General features: G+C 39.0%; 1 protein-coding gene across 1 annotated transcript in view; it reads right to left on the bottom strand.

Annotated features, from left to right (window-relative positions):
* Window positions 1-20,010, bottom strand: part of DIS3L2 (DIS3 like 3'-5' exoribonuclease 2) — a 390,397-nt gene that overhangs the window by 160,344 nt on the left and 210,043 nt on the right. Inside the window, exon 9 of the mRNA XM_017886189.1 lies at window positions 18,002-18,175. Coding sequence (XP_017741678.1) covers window positions 18,002-18,175 — 174 coding nt within the window. The remainder of the gene's footprint in view (window positions 1-18,001; window positions 18,176-20,010) is intronic.

Raw genomic sequence — 20,010 nt, forward strand, 5'->3', positions numbered from 1 at the left:
CAAAGTGCTGGCATTACAGGCTTGAGCCACCGCGCCCGGCCCCTATATCACTTCTAATGTGATGTGTCTTCCGTGTATCCATCTATCTTGCTAAAGGCTTATCAGTTTTATTAATTTTTTTTCAAGAACAAGCTTTTGGCCAGGAATGGTGGCTCACGTCTGTAATTCCAGCACTTTGGGAGGCTGAGGCAGGTGGACTGCTTGAGCCCAGGAGTTCAAGACCAGCCTGGGCAACATAGTGAGAGCCTGTCTCTTTTAAAAATTAAGTTAAAGTTTTTAAAAAAAGAACCACCTTTTTGTTTCACTGATTTTTCTCTACTGTTTCCCAATTTCCAATTTTATTGACTTAAGTGCTTATCTTTATATTTGCTTCCTTCCTGCTTACTTTGGGCTTATCTTGCCTTTTTTTTTTTTTTTTTTTTTTTTTTTTTTTGATGAGACGAAGTCTCGCTCTGTTGCCCAAACTGGAGTGTAGTGGCGCGATCTTGGCTCACTGCAACCTCTGCCACCCAGGTTCAAGCAATTCTCCTGCTTTAGCCTCCTAACTAGCTGGGACTACTGGCACGAGCCATCCATATTCGGTTAATTTTGGATTTATTTTTCAGTAGAGACAGGGTTTCATCATGTTGGTCAGGCTGGTCTCTAACTCCTGGCCTCAAGTGATCCACCCACTTAGGCCTCCCAAAGTGCCGAGATTACAAGCATAAGCCACCATGCCCGGCCTTGCTCTTCTTTCTTCCTAAGGTAAAAACATAGCTCACTGCTGAGATCTTTTTTCTTTTTAATGTAAGCACTTGGAGCTATGAATTTTCCTCGGTACTGCTTTAGCTACATCTCACACATTTTAATATGTAGTGCTTTCATTTTCATTCAGTTCTACACTTTTTAAAAAAAATTTCCTTTGAGATTTCCTCTTTGACCAGTGAATTATTTATAAGTGTGTTGTTTAATTTCCAAGTGTCTAGATATTTTACTATTGTCCTGTTATGGATTTATAGTTTGTAGTTCCATATGGTCAGAAAACATAACCTATAAGACTTCATTTTCACATGAGCTGAAGTTTGTTTTATGACTCAAGATATGGTCTATCTTGGTGAATATTCCATGATCACTTTATTTGGGTCTGGATCCATGTACTGAGTTAGCACCTAGAAAACGAAAAGTAACACCCAGTCCTTGCTCTTGATGAGAACTTTGCTACCCCTCAGAGAGACAGAGTCATATGTAAGTAAATTAGGGACATTATGGCAAGTGAGCAGACTGCCAAGGGAGAAGAGAGAAGGGCAAGGCTAATTCTTCTAGAGTGAGAAGACAAAAGATTCACAGCGTTTAAGATGGGCCCTGGAAAATGGATGAAGTACAATGCAAGGCATAGGTAAGACAGAGAACTATGACAGAGTTAAGACTGGGGAAAGATGAAAGGCTGAAAGCAGAACAGGATATTGTATAGGAAGCTAAGAAATTTATTTTCCTCTTTTCCTATTATCAACAGAGTTGACCATTTCATTTTTGACCTGCCCTAATATGAATGTCAGGCTACCCAGCACTACTAATCTTAGGAATAATTTGCCCACACAATTACTGACTACTCTATGCTTCTTTTCTTTTTCTTTTTTTGAGATAGTGCCTTGCTCTGTTACCCAGGCTGAGGTGCAGTGGCACGATCACAGCTCACTGCGCCCTCAACCTCCTGGGCCCTAGTGATCATCTCACCTCAGCCTCCCTAGTAGTGGGACTACAGGAATGTGCCACCACGCCCAGCTAATTTTTGTACTTTTTGTAGAGATAGGGTTTTGCTGCGTTGTCCAGGCTAGTCTGGAACTCCTGGACTCAATCCACCCAAAGTACTGGACCTCCCAAAGTATTGGGATTACAGGTGTGAGCCACACACCCGACCTTATTTTCAAATTCTATCTTCCTTTCACTCTGTTATTTTCCCAGGAAAGCTTGTAGCTTTTTCTTCTTTCATCTCCAACTCAGGCAATAAAAGTGAAAAGACTTGAGAGTCGCATCAGTGGGACTGGCAAAGTAGAGACCTCTTCTGAAAAGCTACTACTTCATATAAGTAGCAACAACACTGGGCAAAATTGTCAAAATCAAATTTTGCGTAACTCTGGAAATTAGCCACAGGCTTTTAACAATCTGAGGTGCAATTACTCAAGAAAAATGGATAAATATCCACAAGGACAGTGAACTTTGTAAAGTTTTACCTTCCGTATTCCCACATCCCTCTCTCCAGCTCTACAGTAGTCTTAAAATCAACAGAATTGTAATCGTGGTGAAAACCAGAGGCCGAACAGTCACTGGAGTGGCCAGAATGGTTTAGAGCACCCTAAAAACAGCATCACAGAAGAAATGTCATTATTTGACCTATCCAGCAGTTTCCCGAAAACCGCCGTTTACAGGGTTTGCTTAATTTGACTTTCATTAAACCCTGTTCACTGCAAACAGCCTTATAGCCCCAGGGGTGTTCATCAAAAACATTCAGCAGTATTTATTTAACATGGCAGAGCTGTCTGAGATTGTGATAACAGTGAGCTAAAGTACTGGTCAACAAGAGCTGACCAAAAACATTAAAAGGAAAAGCTGGAGAATGAGGCATCTATAAAGGGCTGTGAAAAGGTCTGACACATTCCTGGGGATCAAGATGGTCACACTCACACATAGGGCTGTACACATGCCCAAGAAAGAGTTAAGAAGAGTCTTAGGCTCTTACTTCTGGCTGACCCTGAAGCTCTACAATGGCAGGAAGTGAAGGTTATAGCAGAGTTGTAAAGTGCATGCCTAAGCATTAAAGGTATGAGTCTACACAGAACCTCTCAACAAACGCTAAGAGACTTACTGTTTTCAAATATTTAAGGAAATCTCTGTTTATTCATTAGCTGACCACTAAGCTAGCCAAGCAGAGATTTCAGTAGCTTCAAATAACAAGGAATATAAACTGTCTTTGTTTGAATTGCTATAACAAAATACCATAAATTGGGTAGCTTGCAACATTTATTTCTCACAGTTTTGGAAAGTGGAAAGTCGAAGATCAAGATACTAGCAGACTCAATATCTGATGAAGGCCCACTTCCTCATGAATGGCACCTTTTTACTGTGTCCTCACATGGTGAAAGGGGTGAGGTTTCTTTCTTGTGCTTCTTTTTATAAGGGCACTAATCCCATTCATGAGGGCTCTACCCTTGACTTAATTGCCTTCCTAAACTATAATTTGGGGGTTAGAGTTTCAACCTATGAGCCTAGAGGGAACACAAACATTCAGATCACAGCATAGACTCGCTCTGTTGCCCAGACTGGAGTGCAGTGGCGTGATCTTGGCTCACTGCAACCTCCGCCTCCCAGGTTCAAGCAATTCTCCTGCTTTAGCCTCCTGAGTAGCTGGGACTACTTTGTTCAAGCTTTCTATTTTCTTGTTTATCTTCTTAGTTTAGTAACACTTAGTTCAAAAATGTCAGAAAATGAACAGCAGAAAGAACAAACAGCAATAACAGCAAACCTTGGAGATGAAGGGAGCTAAGATGATTTCCAGAGTTGCCACATTATATTATTATTTAATAGTATTTAATTATATGTGTGTGTGTGAATGTGTGTGTATGCTTGTGCATGTGTCATGCAAACAGTAACAAAAGAGAGCAGGAGTAGTCAAACTAATAGCAGACAAAATAGAATTCAAGGCAAATAGTGTTACTAAAGACAAAAGATAACATTTTATAACAATAATAGGGTCAGTTCATCTAGAAAATGAAATAATTATAAACATACATGCACCTAACAACAAAGCCACAAAATATACAAAGTAAAAAATGGCAGAACTTAAGGGAAAAATGAAGAATTCAACTTTTATACATCAATACACAATATCCAGTAACAGAGAAAAATTAAACAAAAGATAAACAAGAAAATAGAAAGCTTAAACAAAACTATAAATCAATTAGACCTAACAGATATCTACAGAACACTCCATCCAACAATAGCAGAATACATATTCTTCTAAAGTGGATATGGAACATTCTGCACACCATATAACAAGCTTCAATAAATATACAAGGACTAAAACACAAAGTAAATTCTCTGACCAAAATAGAATGGAATTAGAAATTAACAGCATAAAGAAATTAGAGAAATTCACAAGTATGTAGAAATTAAACAATCTACTCCTAAATAAAAAATAGGTCAAAGAAGAAATCTCAAAGGAAATTTTAAAATACTTAGATATAAATGAAAATAAAATACAACCTATCAAAATTTATAGGATGCCGCTAAAGCAATCAGGGAAGTAGGGAGGGAGGTTTATAGCTGTAAATGCCTTTATAAAAAAAATAGAGCCAGGTACAATGGCTCATGCCTATAATCCAGGAGCTCAAGACCAGCCTAGGTGACATGAGACACCTCATCTCTACAAAAAAATACAAAAATTAGCCAGGCAGCCAGGCATGATGGATCACGCCTGTAATCCTAGCACTTGGGGAGGCCAAGGCAGGCGGATCACATGAGGTCAGGAGCTTGAGACCAGCCTGGCCAAGATGGTGAAACCCTATCATTACTAAAAACAAACAAACAACTAAACAAAAATTAGCTGGGCGTGGTGATGCATGCCTGTATCCCAGCTACTGAGGAGGTTGAGGCAGGAGAATCACTTGAACAAAGGAGGTGGAGGCTGCAATGAGCTGAGATCGCACCACTGCACTCCAGCATGAGTGACAGAGTGAGATGCTGACTCAAAAAGAAAAAAAAAAAAAAATAGCCGGGCATGGTAGCACATGCCTGTGGTCCCAGGTACTTGGGAGGCTGAGGCAAGAGGATTACTTGAGCCTGGAAGGTGGAGGTTGTAGTGAGCAAAGATTGCACAACTGCACTCCAGCGTGGGAGACAGAGTGAGACCCCCATCTCAAGAAAAAAAACAAAAACAAAACATAGAAAGATCTGAACTCAATAATATAAACTTCCACCTTAAGAAACTAACCAAAGAATAACAAACTAAACCTAAGCAAGCAGAAAAAAGAAAATAATAAAGATTAGTGTAGAAATAAATGAAAAAGAGAATTAAAAAAATAAGAGAAGAATAAAACTAAAAGTTGGCTATGTGAAAAGATCAACAAAACTGACAAACCCTGAGTTAAGCTAACCAAAACCAGACAGAGAGAGAGAGAGCAATTCAAATTACTAAACTAACAAATGAAACAGCGAATATTACTACCAATCTTACAGAAACAATAAGGATTATAAGGGAATACTAATAACAATGGTATGCCAAGAAATTAGATAACCAAGATGCAAAAGACAAATTTCTAGGAAGAAGCCGGGTGCGATGGCTCACGCCTGTAATCCCAGCACTTTGGGAGGCCAAGGTGGGAGAATCAGTTGAGGTCAGGAGTTCAAGACTAGCCTGGCCAACATGATGAAACACTGTCTCTATGAAGAATACAAAAAATTAGCCAGGTGTGGTGGTGCGCACCTGTAATTCCAGCTACTTGGGAGGCTGAGGCAGGAGAATTGCTTGAACCCAGGAGGCAGAGGTTGCAGTAAGCCGAAACCACACCATTGCACTCCAGTTTGGACAAGAGTGAAACTCTGTCTCAAAAAAAAAAAAAAAAATTCTAGGAAGATAAACTGCAAAGAACTTAAAATAAAAATGGAAAAGTTCAACAGATCTGTAAGAAAAAAAGATATCGAATAAACAACCCCACCCCCACACACACAAAAGCACAGGGCCAGATGCTTTACTGATGAGTTCTAGAGTGGGAGGAGAATAAAGATCAAAAAACTACCTCTTATTGGGTACTATGCTCATTACATGGGTGACAAAATCATTTGTACACCAAACTATAGAGACATGCAATTTACTCATATAATAAACCTGTACATTTACGCTCTGAACCTAAAATAAAAGCTAGAAGAAAAAAAGAAAAAAAAATCCCCAATTCTTCACAAACTCTTCCAAAATTCATTCTATGAGGCCAGTGTTATCCTCATATAAAACCAAAGTTATCACAAGAAAACTAAAGACTGAAATCTCTTAAAATACAGAAGCAAAATCCTAAAAGGAATCCAGTAAACCAAATCTAGCAATATAAAAAGCATTATACACCATGACAAGGGTGGAATTTATCCCAGGAATGCGGTGGCTAAACATGAAATAGATGAAATAGAATAATAAAGCCAATCAATGAAATAAAATAATAAAGAACAAAAATCACAGGATTATCTCAACAGACAGAAAAACCATTTGACAAAATCCAACACTCTTCCATGAGAAAACCACTCAATAAATTAGGACTAGAAGGAAAAGCTTTCAACTGATAGAGAGCATCTACAAAACCTCCAAAGCTTACATTACAATTAATATTGAAAGACTAGGCTGAGTTCTTGGCTCGTACGTGTAATCCCAGCACTTTGGGAGGCTGAGGCAGGCAGATCACTTGAGCCCAAGAGTTCAAGACCAGCCCAGGTAACGTGGCAAAACCCCATCTCCACAAAAAACACAAAAATTAGTTGGGTGTGGTGGCACACCCTGTCATCCCAGCTACTTAGGAGGCTGAGCTAGGAGGATCACTTGAGCCTGGAATTGTAGTGAGCCGTGATTGTACCACTGCACTCCAGCTTGGGCAAGAGAGCAAGACCCTGTCTCAAAACCAAAAAGCAAACAAACAAACAAACAAAAAAACTGAATGACTGAATGCTTTCCCTCCTCAAGATCAGAACAAGAGAGGCACACTCCCATTAATTCTATTCAACACTGTATGGAAGGTCCTAGCTTGAGTAACTGCATAAGAAAAGGAAATAAAAAGCATCTAACTTAGAAAGGAAGAGGTAAAACTTCCCTATTTGCAGATGACATGAACTTCTAAATACAGGAAATTCCATGGTATCGATGAAAGACAGAGCTAACAATTTTTTTTTTTTTTTTTTTTTTTTTTGGCAGAGTCTCACTCTGTTACCCAGACTGGAGTGCAGTGGTGCAATCTCTGCTCACTGCTGCCTCTGCCTCCCAGGTTCAAGGAATTCTTCTGCCTCAGCCTCCCAAGTAACTGGAATTACAGGCGCCCGCCACCAAGCCTGGCTAATTTGTGTATTTTTAGTAGAGGCAGTATTTCACTATGTTAGCCAGGCTGGTCTCAAACTCCTGATCTCAACTGATCCACCAGCCTTGGCTTCCCAGAGTGCTGAGATTACAGGCATGAGCCACCATGCCCGGCCAACAAATGATTTTTGTGAGGTTGTAGGATACTAGATCTATACATAAATATAAAATGTATTTCTAAACATTAGCAATTAAATAATTTGGAAATGAAATTAAGAAAACAATTTCATTTACAACAGCATCAAAAAGAAAAAATACATAGAATTAAATTTAACAAAGAAGCCTTCTATACTGAAAACTACAAAACATCATTGAAAGAAATTAAAGATCTAATTAATGGAAAGACATCCCATGTTCATAGGTTGGAAGACTTAACAGTGTTAAAATGGAAATGCTCCCCAAACTGATCTACAGACTCAGAGCAATTCTTATGAAAATCCCGAGTGCCTCCTGAAACTGACAAGCTGATCCTAAAACTTGTGTAGCAATGCAATGAACCCAGAATAGTGGAAAAATCTGAAAGAAAAAAAAAAAGCAAAGTTGGAAGAATCACACTTCTCAATTTCAAAACTTACTACAAAGTTACAATAATTTAGACAGTGTGGCACTGGCATAAAGACAGATATATAGATCAACGGAACAGAATTGAGAGTCCAGAAATAAACCAATACATTTATGGTCAAATAAATTTCATGAAGAAAGAATCATCTTGTCAACAAGTTTTTCTTATGGTGCTGAAACAACTGGTTATCCACAAACAAAAAAAAATGAAATTTGACCCGTACCTTACACCATTTACAAACATTAAAAATAGATCATAAATATAACAACTAACAGTATAAAGCTGATAGAGGAAAACTTATGTTGGCCAGGCACGGTGGCTCACGCCTATAATCCCAGCACTTTGGAAGGCTGAGGCTGGTGGATCACTTGAGGTCAGGAGTTGGAGACTAGCCTGCCCAACGTGGCAAAAACCCATCTCTATAAAAACACAAAAAAATTATCAGGGCGTGGTGACGGGTGCCTGCAACGCCAGCTACTTGGGAGGCTGAGGCAGGAGAATTGCTTGAACCCAGGAGGCAGAGGTTGCAGCCCAGCTCGCGCTACTGCACTCCAGCCTGGGTGACAGAGTGAGATGCCATCTCAAAACAAACAAACAAAAAGAAAACATATGTCTAAATCTGTGATCTTTGCCAATGGTTTTTTAGATATGACACGAAAAACACAAGCAACCAAAGAAAAAAACAGACTCAACTGGCCTTCATCAAATTTTGAAACTTTGTGCTTCTAAGAACACCATCAAGAGAGTGAAAGATAGCCAGCCCACAAGTAGGAGAAAATATTTGCAAATCATAAATCTGATAAATGATCAGTGTTTGGAATATAGAAACTACTCTTATAACTCAACAATAGAAAGGTAACCCAATTTTTTAAAAGGCAAAGGATCTGAATAGATACTATCTGAGTAGATAATTCTTCAAAGAAAATATACAAATGACCAATAAGCACATCAAAATACGTTCAGTCTCATTAGTCATGACAGAAATGCAAATCAAAACCATAATGAGACACTACCCCACACCTACAATGATGGCTATAATCACAAATACAGATAACAAGTGTTAGGATATGGAGCAACTGAGACCCCCCCCATACATTGCCACAGGGAATGCAAATGGTACAGCTACTTTGAAAAATACTTTCACAATTACTCTGAAAGTAGACTGACCATATGACCCAGTAATTTCACTCCTAGGTATATACCCAGATATATACCCAAGATAACTGAATGTCCACACCAAAACCTGTACACAAATATTAATAGCAGTATTATTCATAATAGTCAAGCTGGGGAATCAACCCAAATGTCCATCAACTAATGAATAAACAAAATGTGAAATATCCATACAATAGAATATTATTCAGCTACAAAGTGGAATTACCTTCTGATATATGTAACGACATGGATGAACCTTGAAAACATTATGTAGGCCAGGTGTGGTGGCTCACACCTGTAATCCCAGCACTTTGGGAGGCCAAGGCAGGCGGATCACAAGGTCAGGAGTTTGAGACCAGCCTGGCCAATATGGTGAAACCTTGTCTCTACTAAAAATACAAAAATTAGCCAGGCGTGGTGGTGGGTGCCTGTAGTCCCAGCTACTTGGGAGGCTGAGGCAGGAGAATCGCTTGAACCTGAGAGGAGGTTGCAGTGAGCCGAGATCGCGCCATTGCACTCCAGCCTGGGAGTGACAGAGCGAGATTCCATCTCAAAAACAAACAAACAAACAAACAAAAAAACCCAAAACATTACGTCAAGTAAAAGAAGGCAGCTACCGAAGGCAACTTACTGTATGACTCCATTTATATGAAATGTTCAGAATAGGGAAATCCACAGAGATTGAAAACAGATGAGCAGTTGTGAGAAGCGGGGGTAGAGAGGGAATGAGGAGTAACTGCTAATGGAATTTATTTTGGGGGTGATAAAAATGTTCTGGAATTAGATAGTGGTGATGGTTGAACAAGTCTACCAATATACAAGAAACCACTGAATTTAAAAGGATTAATTTTGTGGTACTTGAATATCTCAATATAAAAAACAGACTTTGTCACTCTGACATTTAGTTATCTCTATACTCCAGTTTATTCCAAATCTTAGGCCATCTGTACCACAAAATGAAATTTTAAAATATCATTAATTTCCAAACAGATTTTATTTAGAAGATGTAGAAATTATCTGGCCCATGACTTATATTTCTACAGTGCTATAAAATATTTCTAGGGAATAAATTCAAACATTGTCTTTTGCCAGTAAGCATTTTTCCACCTGTTCAGACAAAAAATCTATTGATCTTTGAGTATTTGTCTTTTCTGAGAGTACTGCTATTTATCAACATGAATTTTATGGGCTGACAAAGTACTAAATACTTACAATTAAGAATGTCCAGTTGTGTATCTACTTTAGGGCCCATTAATCCTTGTTACTATCTATGCATTTCTTGTATTCACAGTGAGTTGGGATTTACATGAAAGGAATACTACTGCCAGTCGTTTCAGCTGACAATGACAGCTTCCCCATGTGATGCCAAACAATTTAATCTTGCTTCCCTCCAGCTAAGGAAAGAAGGGGTTCCTGTGGCAATCAAAGAACTGAGATTTAAAGCACAACCCTTGAATTTCCTGTGTAATCATCTTTCCCGGGTGGCCCATGGTGGGGCACAGTTGATATTTATTTGCTAGATAAATGCGGCAGACAGTCACTGATGGGATACCATTTTCTTTCAAATCCAAGAATGAGATAGCGCTAAATAACTCAGAAAAGACATTTCAAATACAAAGTCATGCACTGTTACAGCTAGAGGGGTTTGAAATACCTAGTTCAGAAAGTTGCAAAATGTATTCTAAGGAATACTAGTTCCACGAGAATCCATGAGAAGAAACTCTAAGAAATCTATTAACCCACTGTTTTCCAAAACACTTACCCACAGATCCTTTTCCGCATGACACCTATTCATGACCTAGCAACATGCTTTGAAAATCCTAATCTGGTCAAAAATCCATTTCACAAAAGATAAAATTGCTCACTCCTCTCCACTTCCCCAGATTTAACTGATTTGCCTAAAATCACCTACCTAGGCCCTGGGGAGAAGTAGGACTAACTTCTAGCACTCCTTCAATGCTGCCACACTGTCTTACCAGGGGAACATTTTTCTAAACGGCAATTTAATCATATTGGACTTCCTGATAAACAGCAAGATCATTAGTCATTTAATGTTAGTTATGTTTGAAAGCTTTCCCACAAATGGGTTGACCTGAAAGAGGTTAGTATTATATGACTCTCCTTTCAAGTTGCTATTTCAAGGTTGGTTTTACCTGGAGTGAGAGGAAATTTCTGTCTATTTGGAACAGCTCCATCTTGAAGATTTTCAGTGTTTCTTACCACAACCCCTTTCTGTGCTTAGTATTTTTAGCTCATTGTTTTCTATTTTGGCAGCCGAGAAGCTGCAGTTTGTAATTTTACCTCCAGCTTCATATTTCTTCTTAAAAGTGAATACAATGTCCTGTTTATAATAATAAAATCACTAGTTGGCAGGACGACATTAAATGGAAAAAAAAGAGAGAAAGCAATTGGAAAATTTAGAGCAAGCAATTTTAAGTGCCAAGTTTCACATTTGTAATGGTCTGGTGGAGGTCACTGGGCTTCCTTTTTATTGAGGGAATAGTAAAGAAATAGATACCCACAAGTTCTCTTGTAAAAAGCTATAGAAACCACCTCCACTTCAATGAAACTCATGGTTTTACTGAAAAGTGACATGATTCAAACTTCCATAATAATACTAACTACAGGAAAACATAAAACCAGTTTAGCGTGGTATTTTCCCCCTCCGATATTTAGGTTTTCATTTTCCACTTTAATTGAGCTTTTAGGCTTTGGTTTCCTATTCCAGTTTAGCAACAAAGGAAACAAAACAATATGAATGAAATTAGAAATAACTGGAGCCAGTCTCAGAAATAACTTCTGGGTTTCTTCAGCTTCTGGTGCAACCCCCCTTTAAGCAGTTTCCTTGGACATATTATCTTCCTGATCCTCAAATTTCTGCAGCACTTACGTTGCTTTTCTTTTTTAAAGCATCAGATGCCCTGCTAAAGACAGCTACAGGTCTAGACCATGCAAGCAGGCACTCTCCAGAGACGAGAGCTGAAGGTCCAGAAAAATGGTGACCCCAATCGGGAGGGCTATATCGCCCCTAGGAGTTCACGCAAGCCTAACTTCTTGAAAATTGCTAACCAGCCATTTTTTCTTTTCAAAATAAACACTATTTCTTTCAACTTCAGTTTGCAAAATATTACCCCAATTCCATTGGACCAAAAAACTGGAATTTTACTGACATAATTGGATTATGAGGTTTAAAGATTGATGGAACTTTTCTGTTCCAAATATAATTGTTCAAATACCAAACCTAAACGGGTATGTAGAAGTTCTTACGTAGCTAGAGCCAGAGTAACAGTGCAGGCTCTGAGGCAGGGTGACCCAGGACAGGGGATCAAGTGACCAAACCATAGGACTTGCAAGCCCTGTTACAGAAGGATCTTGGAGTCTGAAGGGAACACACTGCCTTTCTGCAGCCATGGACTATCACTAAAATGAAGACAACTTTAGTCACTCTAGTTCCCTCTAAACTTGCTCATTTCTCAGATCTCACCTCATGCACCAATGACTCTGGCAGTCTGTTCATACCTATTTTACAGCACTTGCCATTGTCTGCTGTAATTTATCTGAGTACGAATCTGTCTCCCTGAAGAACGGGGCTGGCCCTTGGTTATCTTTGCATTTCCAGTGGCTAACTCACTACTTGGCATATATATATATATATATATATATAAAACAATATGTGCAAATAAATGTTTGAAAAAAGTTTGATTTTATTAGTTTACAAAATATATATTAATTTATTCAATATAGCACATATTTTTCAGCATGTGCTGGGACTCAATCCTACTTCTTTTGACATTCCTAGGAAAATGAATACTGTTTTTAAAAACTCTTTGAAGGCAGCGGACCTCAGAGCAGAAGAAACCACATGATCACAAACACTTGAACCAAGCACCCCCTCCTTCATTACAATTCTACGTTTGACTACTGTTTAATAATTTCATTCATGTTCTTCTGCCACAAAACTGAGAGTTCCACAAGGGCAGCAAATACATCTATTTTTGTTCACTGTTGTATCCTCAGTGCCCATGGATGGTGTTCAATAAATATTTTGGTATAAAACTGAATAAATCCATCATAAAACCAGCCAAAGAAAAGGAAAAGGTTATCAGATCCAAATACCCAAACATGCTTACCTACTGCTGTACAGTACTGCACGCTAACCAACTACATCACTGGAGCTCATTCCACACACTTATGCTTCTCTTTATGTGTGTTAAAAATAAGGAATTAACTGACACTACATAACTACATGAATTAACCCTGGCACCCTCACTAGATGTGTGGGTCAGGTGGTAGGTGAGGTGTACAGATGAAAAAGTTGACATTCCAGAACACAAAGGCAATGACAGCGGCACTCTTAGTTCCTATGCTTTTGCCAACTGCAACTAATGGGTCTTTACTCATGCCCAGATACATGGATTTATGGATATTGTCTAGTTTTAGTTAAACTAATCCTTGCAAAAAAGGTAACTGGCTAAAAAAGATTACTACAAAGGTCCATATATTGAAGGTAATACTAAACCACTAATATTCCTAGTAATACCATTAATACTAGAAAAATGGCAACACTGACATTTCTTCTGTGTCTAATATGAATTCAACTCCAGCCACATTATGATTTCAAAACAACGGCTGTCAGTCGTATGTAACATATCAGATACTTTAGGAAAATTAAACATGCTTAATCTGTCCCTTCAAGGTAAAGGTGGCATTTTAACAATAAGAAAAGAAATTATTGCATTTTGAAAACAAAATAACATATTCGAATTTTAAAGATAACATTTTTTTAAAATGGATGTTTTGAAATACTTCCATTGTTATATTATTTGGGGCCTAAAATGATGTAAGTGTATAAACTACAAAAACATTCATATCCATAGACTTAAACTTCCTAATAGAATCATTTGTATTTATTTATTTTTTTGAGATGGAGTCTCGCTCTGTCACCCAGGCTGGAGTTCAGTGGCACGATCTCAGCTCACTGTAACCTCTGCCTCCCAGGTTCAAGTAATTCTCCTGCCTCAGCCTCCTGAGAAGCTGGGATTACAGGCGCCTGCCACCATGCCCGGCTAATTTTTGTGTTTTTAGTGAGATGGTGTTTCACCATGCGGGCCAGGCTGGTCTCCAACTCCTGACCTCAGGTGATCCATCCACCTCGGCCTCCCAAAGTGCTGGGATTACAGGTGTAAGCCAATGTGCCTGGCCGAATTTTCTAACTAGTTTTTAAAGATAACAACTAATGAGTAACTGGAGATTATAAATATATTTTTTAATCTAAAAATGCAGCATCTTTCAATGAATTAACAAGAACTGACATCAGAAAAGATGGAAATTTACTAGCCGAATTTCAAAATGAATTGGAATATAATTGGTGAACAGGACTGAGAAATGAGTATTATGATTTTGTAAGCACAGCTCACATCTTCTAAACATATATCCTTTCCATCCCTTTCAATTATGATAATCATTAAAACCAAGTACCAAAATATACAGACTAGAATCGACCTCTGAATTTCCATATTACTAGTTGTTAAGTAAAATTTTAATAAATAAAGAATATTTTCAATCATATTGCTTCACCAAAAGTAAAATTATCTATTACACAGTTTTCTATACTTTTGTAAGTAAAATGAAAGTATTTAAAATTTATTTCTCACATTTTATTTTCTATTTTAGTTTATAATGTACATAATAGACTAGTAATGTAGTAAATTCATTTATAATTTTAAAATAAAGACAAGCATTAGTGGTAATTTACTATATTACTTCTTGATGCCTAAAGTAATAATTTCTAAACTTCAGAGATTACTACTTTAGGCATTAAGAAACATTAGAAAAATTTTAAATGCAAAGGAGTAAAATAAATCAGATTTGAATTTTAGAAACATAATCCTGAGGATAACGGGCAAGGATAACATATTTTAAGGTTGAAGTAATTTTTTTTTTTTTAAACTAAGAATCGCTCTATCGCTTAGGCAGTGGCACAATCTCAGCTCACTGCAACCTCCGCCTCCTGGGTTCAAGCAGTTCCCCTGCCTTGGCCTCCCAAGTGTGCCTACTTGGGAGGCTGGGGAGGGATTACAGGCACCCGCACCATGCCCAAAGTAATTTTTCTTTTATTTTTTTTATGGAGATGGAGTCTCATTCTGTCTCCAGGCTGGAGTGCAGTGGAGCGATCTCGGCTCACTGCAACCTCTGCCTCCCGGGTTCAAGCGATTCTCCTGCCTCAGCCTCCCAAGAAGCTGGGACTACAGGCCCGTACCACTATGCCCAGCTAATTTTTGTATTTTTAGTGGAGACAGGGTTTCACCATGTTGGCCAGGATGGTCTCAATCTCATGATTTGCCCACCTCCGCTTCCCAAAGTGCTAGGATTATAGGCGTGAGCCACCACGCCCCGCCCGAAAGTAATTTTTTAAAAAATCCTTGTTACTTCATTAATAGCAGAGAGCACCCTATAAACTCCTTCTGTCTTTGGATCCTTTCACAGGGCACGTGTGTGTGTGTGTGTGTGTGTGTGTGTGTGTGTGTGTGTGTGTGTGTGTGTGTATTTAAGATATATTTTAACAGAGGCTTTCTGCAGAGCAAGTTTTCTTTTTTTTCCCCTGCTTAGACAATCTTGCTCCATTGCCCAGGCTGGAATGTAGTGGCATGATTATAGCTCACTGCAGCCTCAAACTCCCAGGCTCAAACAATCCTCCTGCCCCAGGCTCCCAAGTAGGCACACACCACTGTGCCTGGCTAATATTTTATTTATTTATTTTTTGTAGAGACAGGGTCTCACTAAGGACCTCTTATTCTATGGTCTAAACCAGAAGGCAATAAAGGTCAAAGAAGTGGGAAGACAGAGCCATGAGGGGAATTTACAGCAATATTGGGCCCCATAACCACTAACATGCTTATTATTTACCTGTAGGCTAAAAGGCTAGAAAAAATGGAATACTTCTATTTTGTGACTTTCACATTTATAATTTTTTAAAGTTATACAAATTACTTTAAAAAAAATTTGGACCAGGTATGGTGGCTCACACCTGTAATCCCAACACTTTGGGAGGCCAAGGCAGGAAGACCTCTTGAGGCCAGGAGTTCCAAACCAGCCTGCTCAACATAGCAAGACCCCATCTTCTCTACAAAAGTAACATAAAAGAATTAGGCAGGTGTGGTGGCGCATGTTATACTCCCAGCACTCTGGGAAGCTAAGGCAGAGGATTGCTTGAGCCCAAGAATTCAAGGCTGCAATGAACTATGATTGCACCACTGCACTCCCGCCTGGGCAATACAGTGAGACCCTGTCTTAAAAATAATAATAATAATTTGAATAGTATGGCAGTATGCAAAATGAAAAGTCAAAGTTCACTTCCCTATTGCCTTACCACTCCACTGAATCCACTCTCCATGGTAGTCACTGTTAATAGCTTATTTCCTTCCAGGTCTTGTTCTATGCATATATACTTTGATGTGTATATATATACACATATATATGAATATGTGTACATTTATGTAGTTTTTGTATTACTTTACAAAATATAGGCTCATATTCATATTCCTCTGAAACTTGCTTCTTCTACTTAATAATGTATTATAGCCATTCTTTTAGGAAAGTCAACATGGATATAGCTCCTTTTTGCAGAGCTGCAAGGAATGCTATCATATTGACATAACACAGGTTACTAAACCATTCCTTTATTGATGGTCATTAGCAGTGTCTCTAATGTTTAACTTTTATGACAAGACAGCAATGAACATTCTTGTACACTTCTTTGAGTAGAGTTTGGGGTGCAGGAGGAGGTACATTTAAAATGCTGATAGATACTGCAGCATGGCTATACTAAATTCTACTGAACAATAAGGTTCAACCATTTATTCTAGCATTCTTTTCCCATTAAATCATTTGATAGATTCCTAGATTCAGGAAATGACCTCAGAAAACAAACCCCTCAATTTGTGTATGAGAAAACAAAGGTTCCGAGAGGTTAACATTATGGGCCAAAGACCTCGGAGCCCCTGAAGAGATAACACACCCATGTGCTAGCAGGGGTTCAGTGATAGAGGGGTTACTATTAAAATCCAGAAATGCAATATGGGTTAACTGACTTCAAATGTAATATGTGTTCTATGAGAGATACTAACAAGTAGGAAAGGGCACTAATGATCATCTCCTTTTCCTTGCCTCACCTCAGTAAGAAAAGAGAAAGGCAGTAAATTACTAAAAGATACAATAGTAAGAGGGTACAGAGAGGGAATATTCACAAACTAGGTGGGTAACAGGCACCCAGAACTGAAAGTGTCATAAGTTCAGCTGTATGAAGCAAGCAAGTGTGGTGGTAAAGACTTTGACATGGGATGACCTTAGCAAAAACCTTCCACAGCCTCAGTGGGTTGTATGAAAAGTTTCTTGGTTCTAAATACCTCCATGTGGCATCCAAAATGAATGCCAGTACTGAAACCAAATTCTGAAGAGAAATATCAGAAAAGAACTAACATCCCACAATGAAGAAACATCTTCAAAGAAGATGTTGTTATAAAAATACCACAAAAGTACTTTCCAACAAATTCCAGACCTAAAAGTAAGGCTTTAAAATGAGGCTCCAAGTACAGAAGTCTTGAATCCTTTGCTCTATGCCTGAAGAGGCCCATTTAAAGGAAGGCACTTCTAATTAGATAACAGTCTTTACTTGACCAGACCTATGGCGTATAGCAATGAGAAGATGGGTGCTGTAGCTTTTGAAGTTAGAATGGTCTAGAACAGGGGTCAGCAAACTTTTTCTGTAAAGGCTGACAGTAACTATTTTTGGCTTTGCAGGTCATATGGTCTTGGTTGCAACTAATCAACTGGGCTGTTGTAGTGCAAAAAACAGCATAAGCAACGTAGAAAATGAATAAGCATGGTCATGTTCCAATGCAACTTTATGGTCGCAGAAATCTGAATTTCACATAATTTTCATAAAATATTATTCTTAATTTTTTCCAACCATTCAAAAATGTAAAAACCATTCTTACCTCATGGGTTGTATATAAACAGGTAGTGGGCTAGATTTAGCCTGTGGGCCATAATTTGCCAACTGTGGTGCAAATAAGAAGCACTTATTCCCAACTGAACTGAACTTGAATGTTCATGGAAAGATGAAAACATCTAAGCCTATCCCCTAGGAAAGTTAAGGCAGAAAGGGAGAAATACGTTCTTAAAGGGTTTCAGGTGCTTACCTTAAATCTCTTCTCTTGTTGAACTCCTCTGGTGGAATTGTCCATGGCAGGCCTTGAGGAAGACATTCTAGAACTTCTGAAGAGAAATCAGAGAAATCCACGCCATACTCTGTTAGTATTCCTTCTGTTTCAGGCTCAATTTCACCAGCCTGCCCAAGACTCTTAGCCAGCTGCCTGTGGATAGAACAGAAAGGGAACAACTGGGTTAGCGAACAAATGGAACATAGGCACCTGTCTCCTCTCTAAAAGTAAGGTAGTAGGAAAGTTTAAAATCTCCTGCCCTTCCACCAGTAGAAACACGATCATCTACAAATGAGGGGCAAGGGGAAAGCAGAAGAGATAGTAGTGCTCTTGTCCTGTTAAATCTGTAACTACAGTGTAATTTCACCTTTTTCTATTTGGCATTCTGACTTGAGAAACAGAGCCAGAGGGCTTTTCTTAGGACCCCTCCAACTGTTCTTCAAAGAGAAGTCAAAATTGATATTATGATCAACCCAGGGTGCTGTTAAATTTATTAGTTTCAGAGTGCCTGTACCTTAAGTCATGCTTACTAGATGAGTTCTGATGTTCCTATTTCACAACTCCATGAGTTTTTATCTTTAAAATTTTAAAGTATTTTATCTAAACACAAAAGTAATACATGTTCATTGCAGAGAAGTTAGAAAACACAAAATCCACTGAGAAGAAAATTAAAATTATCTGTAAACCAGTCACCCATTGACATTTTAGGGCACTGGCCCATTAAAAATAAAATTGCATTTAACAAGACAATGCTCACATTATGCACAGGGTTCCACCTTTCAGATGGCAGATCTCACTCCTTATCAAATTGACAGCTCTCTATTCTCATAAGTATCGTCAAGCTACATCACAAGTCTAAAGTTGTGCGTTGAATATAGGCAGCCAACAGGAAATGTGTTATGAGCCTTGGCTGCCTTTGTAGAGGGTATTGCGGAGACCAAAAATGGCCACCTCCTCTGTTGTATAAGTCTACTTATCTACCAGGGTGATCCAAGAGTCCGCCCTCAACTCTTCCTGCAAGAAATTTAGCTCTGGCATCAGGACATTCTCCGGGGCTATTCGATTTCTATGAAAAAGGTTCTGTTTCCTAAGTAAGTGTAGATGCTTGGCTGCTGGAGTTCTTTTGTGCACAGTGGTAAAGAGGAATAGGGGAGGTGGTTGCCTCATAAGCAGAACAAATTCCAATCTTCAGCCTTGCTACTGGAATGCAGCAGTGATGGCAGCAGGGCTGGCCCCATTTCTCACACTAGTCAAGAGAGACCAGCCCAGTCTACCTGTGCACCTGCCCACCAGCCTATGATCTCGGCAGCCTGCAGACTGACCTGTGGGCTCCTACCATATAATATGGGCTCAGAAGAGTACTTTCTCCACAAATCGGTGGTCTCTCCCAAAAAACACATCAAAAAGCCAGACAGCAAAAATATGAGAGAAAAATTAACAGAAAGTGATCTGGAAAATCCCCAAATATGTGGAAATCTAACAACCTATAGGTTAAAGAAGAAATAAAAAAAGAATTAGAAAATATTTTGGACCAAGCGCAGCGGCTCACGCCTGTAATCCTAGCACTTTGGGAGGCTGAGGCAGGCAGATCACAAGGTCAGAAGATCGAGACCATCCTGGCCAACATGGTGAAACCTTGTCTCTATGAAAAATACAAAAATTAGCTGGGTGTGGTGATGCGTGCCTGTAATTCCAGCTACTTGGGAGGCTGAGGCAGGAGAATCCCTTGAACCAGAGAGTCGGAGGTTGAGGTGAGCCGAGATCGTGCCAGTGCACTCCAGCCTGGTGACAGAGTGAGACTCTGTCTCAAAATATATATATATATGTATCTTGAACTGGGGTCAGGTATGGTGGCTCACACCTGTAATCCCATCACTTTGGGAGGCCAAGGCGGGTGGATCACTTGAGGCTAAGAGTTTGAGACCAGCCTGGCTAGGAGTTTGAGACCCGTTTCTACTAAAAGTACAAAAAATTAGCTGGGTGTGGTG

Source organism: Rhinopithecus bieti, unplaced genomic scaffold (genome assembly GCF_001698545.2).
Source record: "Rhinopithecus bieti isolate Rb0 unplaced genomic scaffold, ASM169854v2 scaffold_13704, whole genome shotgun sequence".
In the NCBI taxonomy this organism is placed as follows: Eukaryota; Metazoa; Chordata; class Mammalia; order Primates; family Cercopithecidae; genus Rhinopithecus; species Rhinopithecus bieti.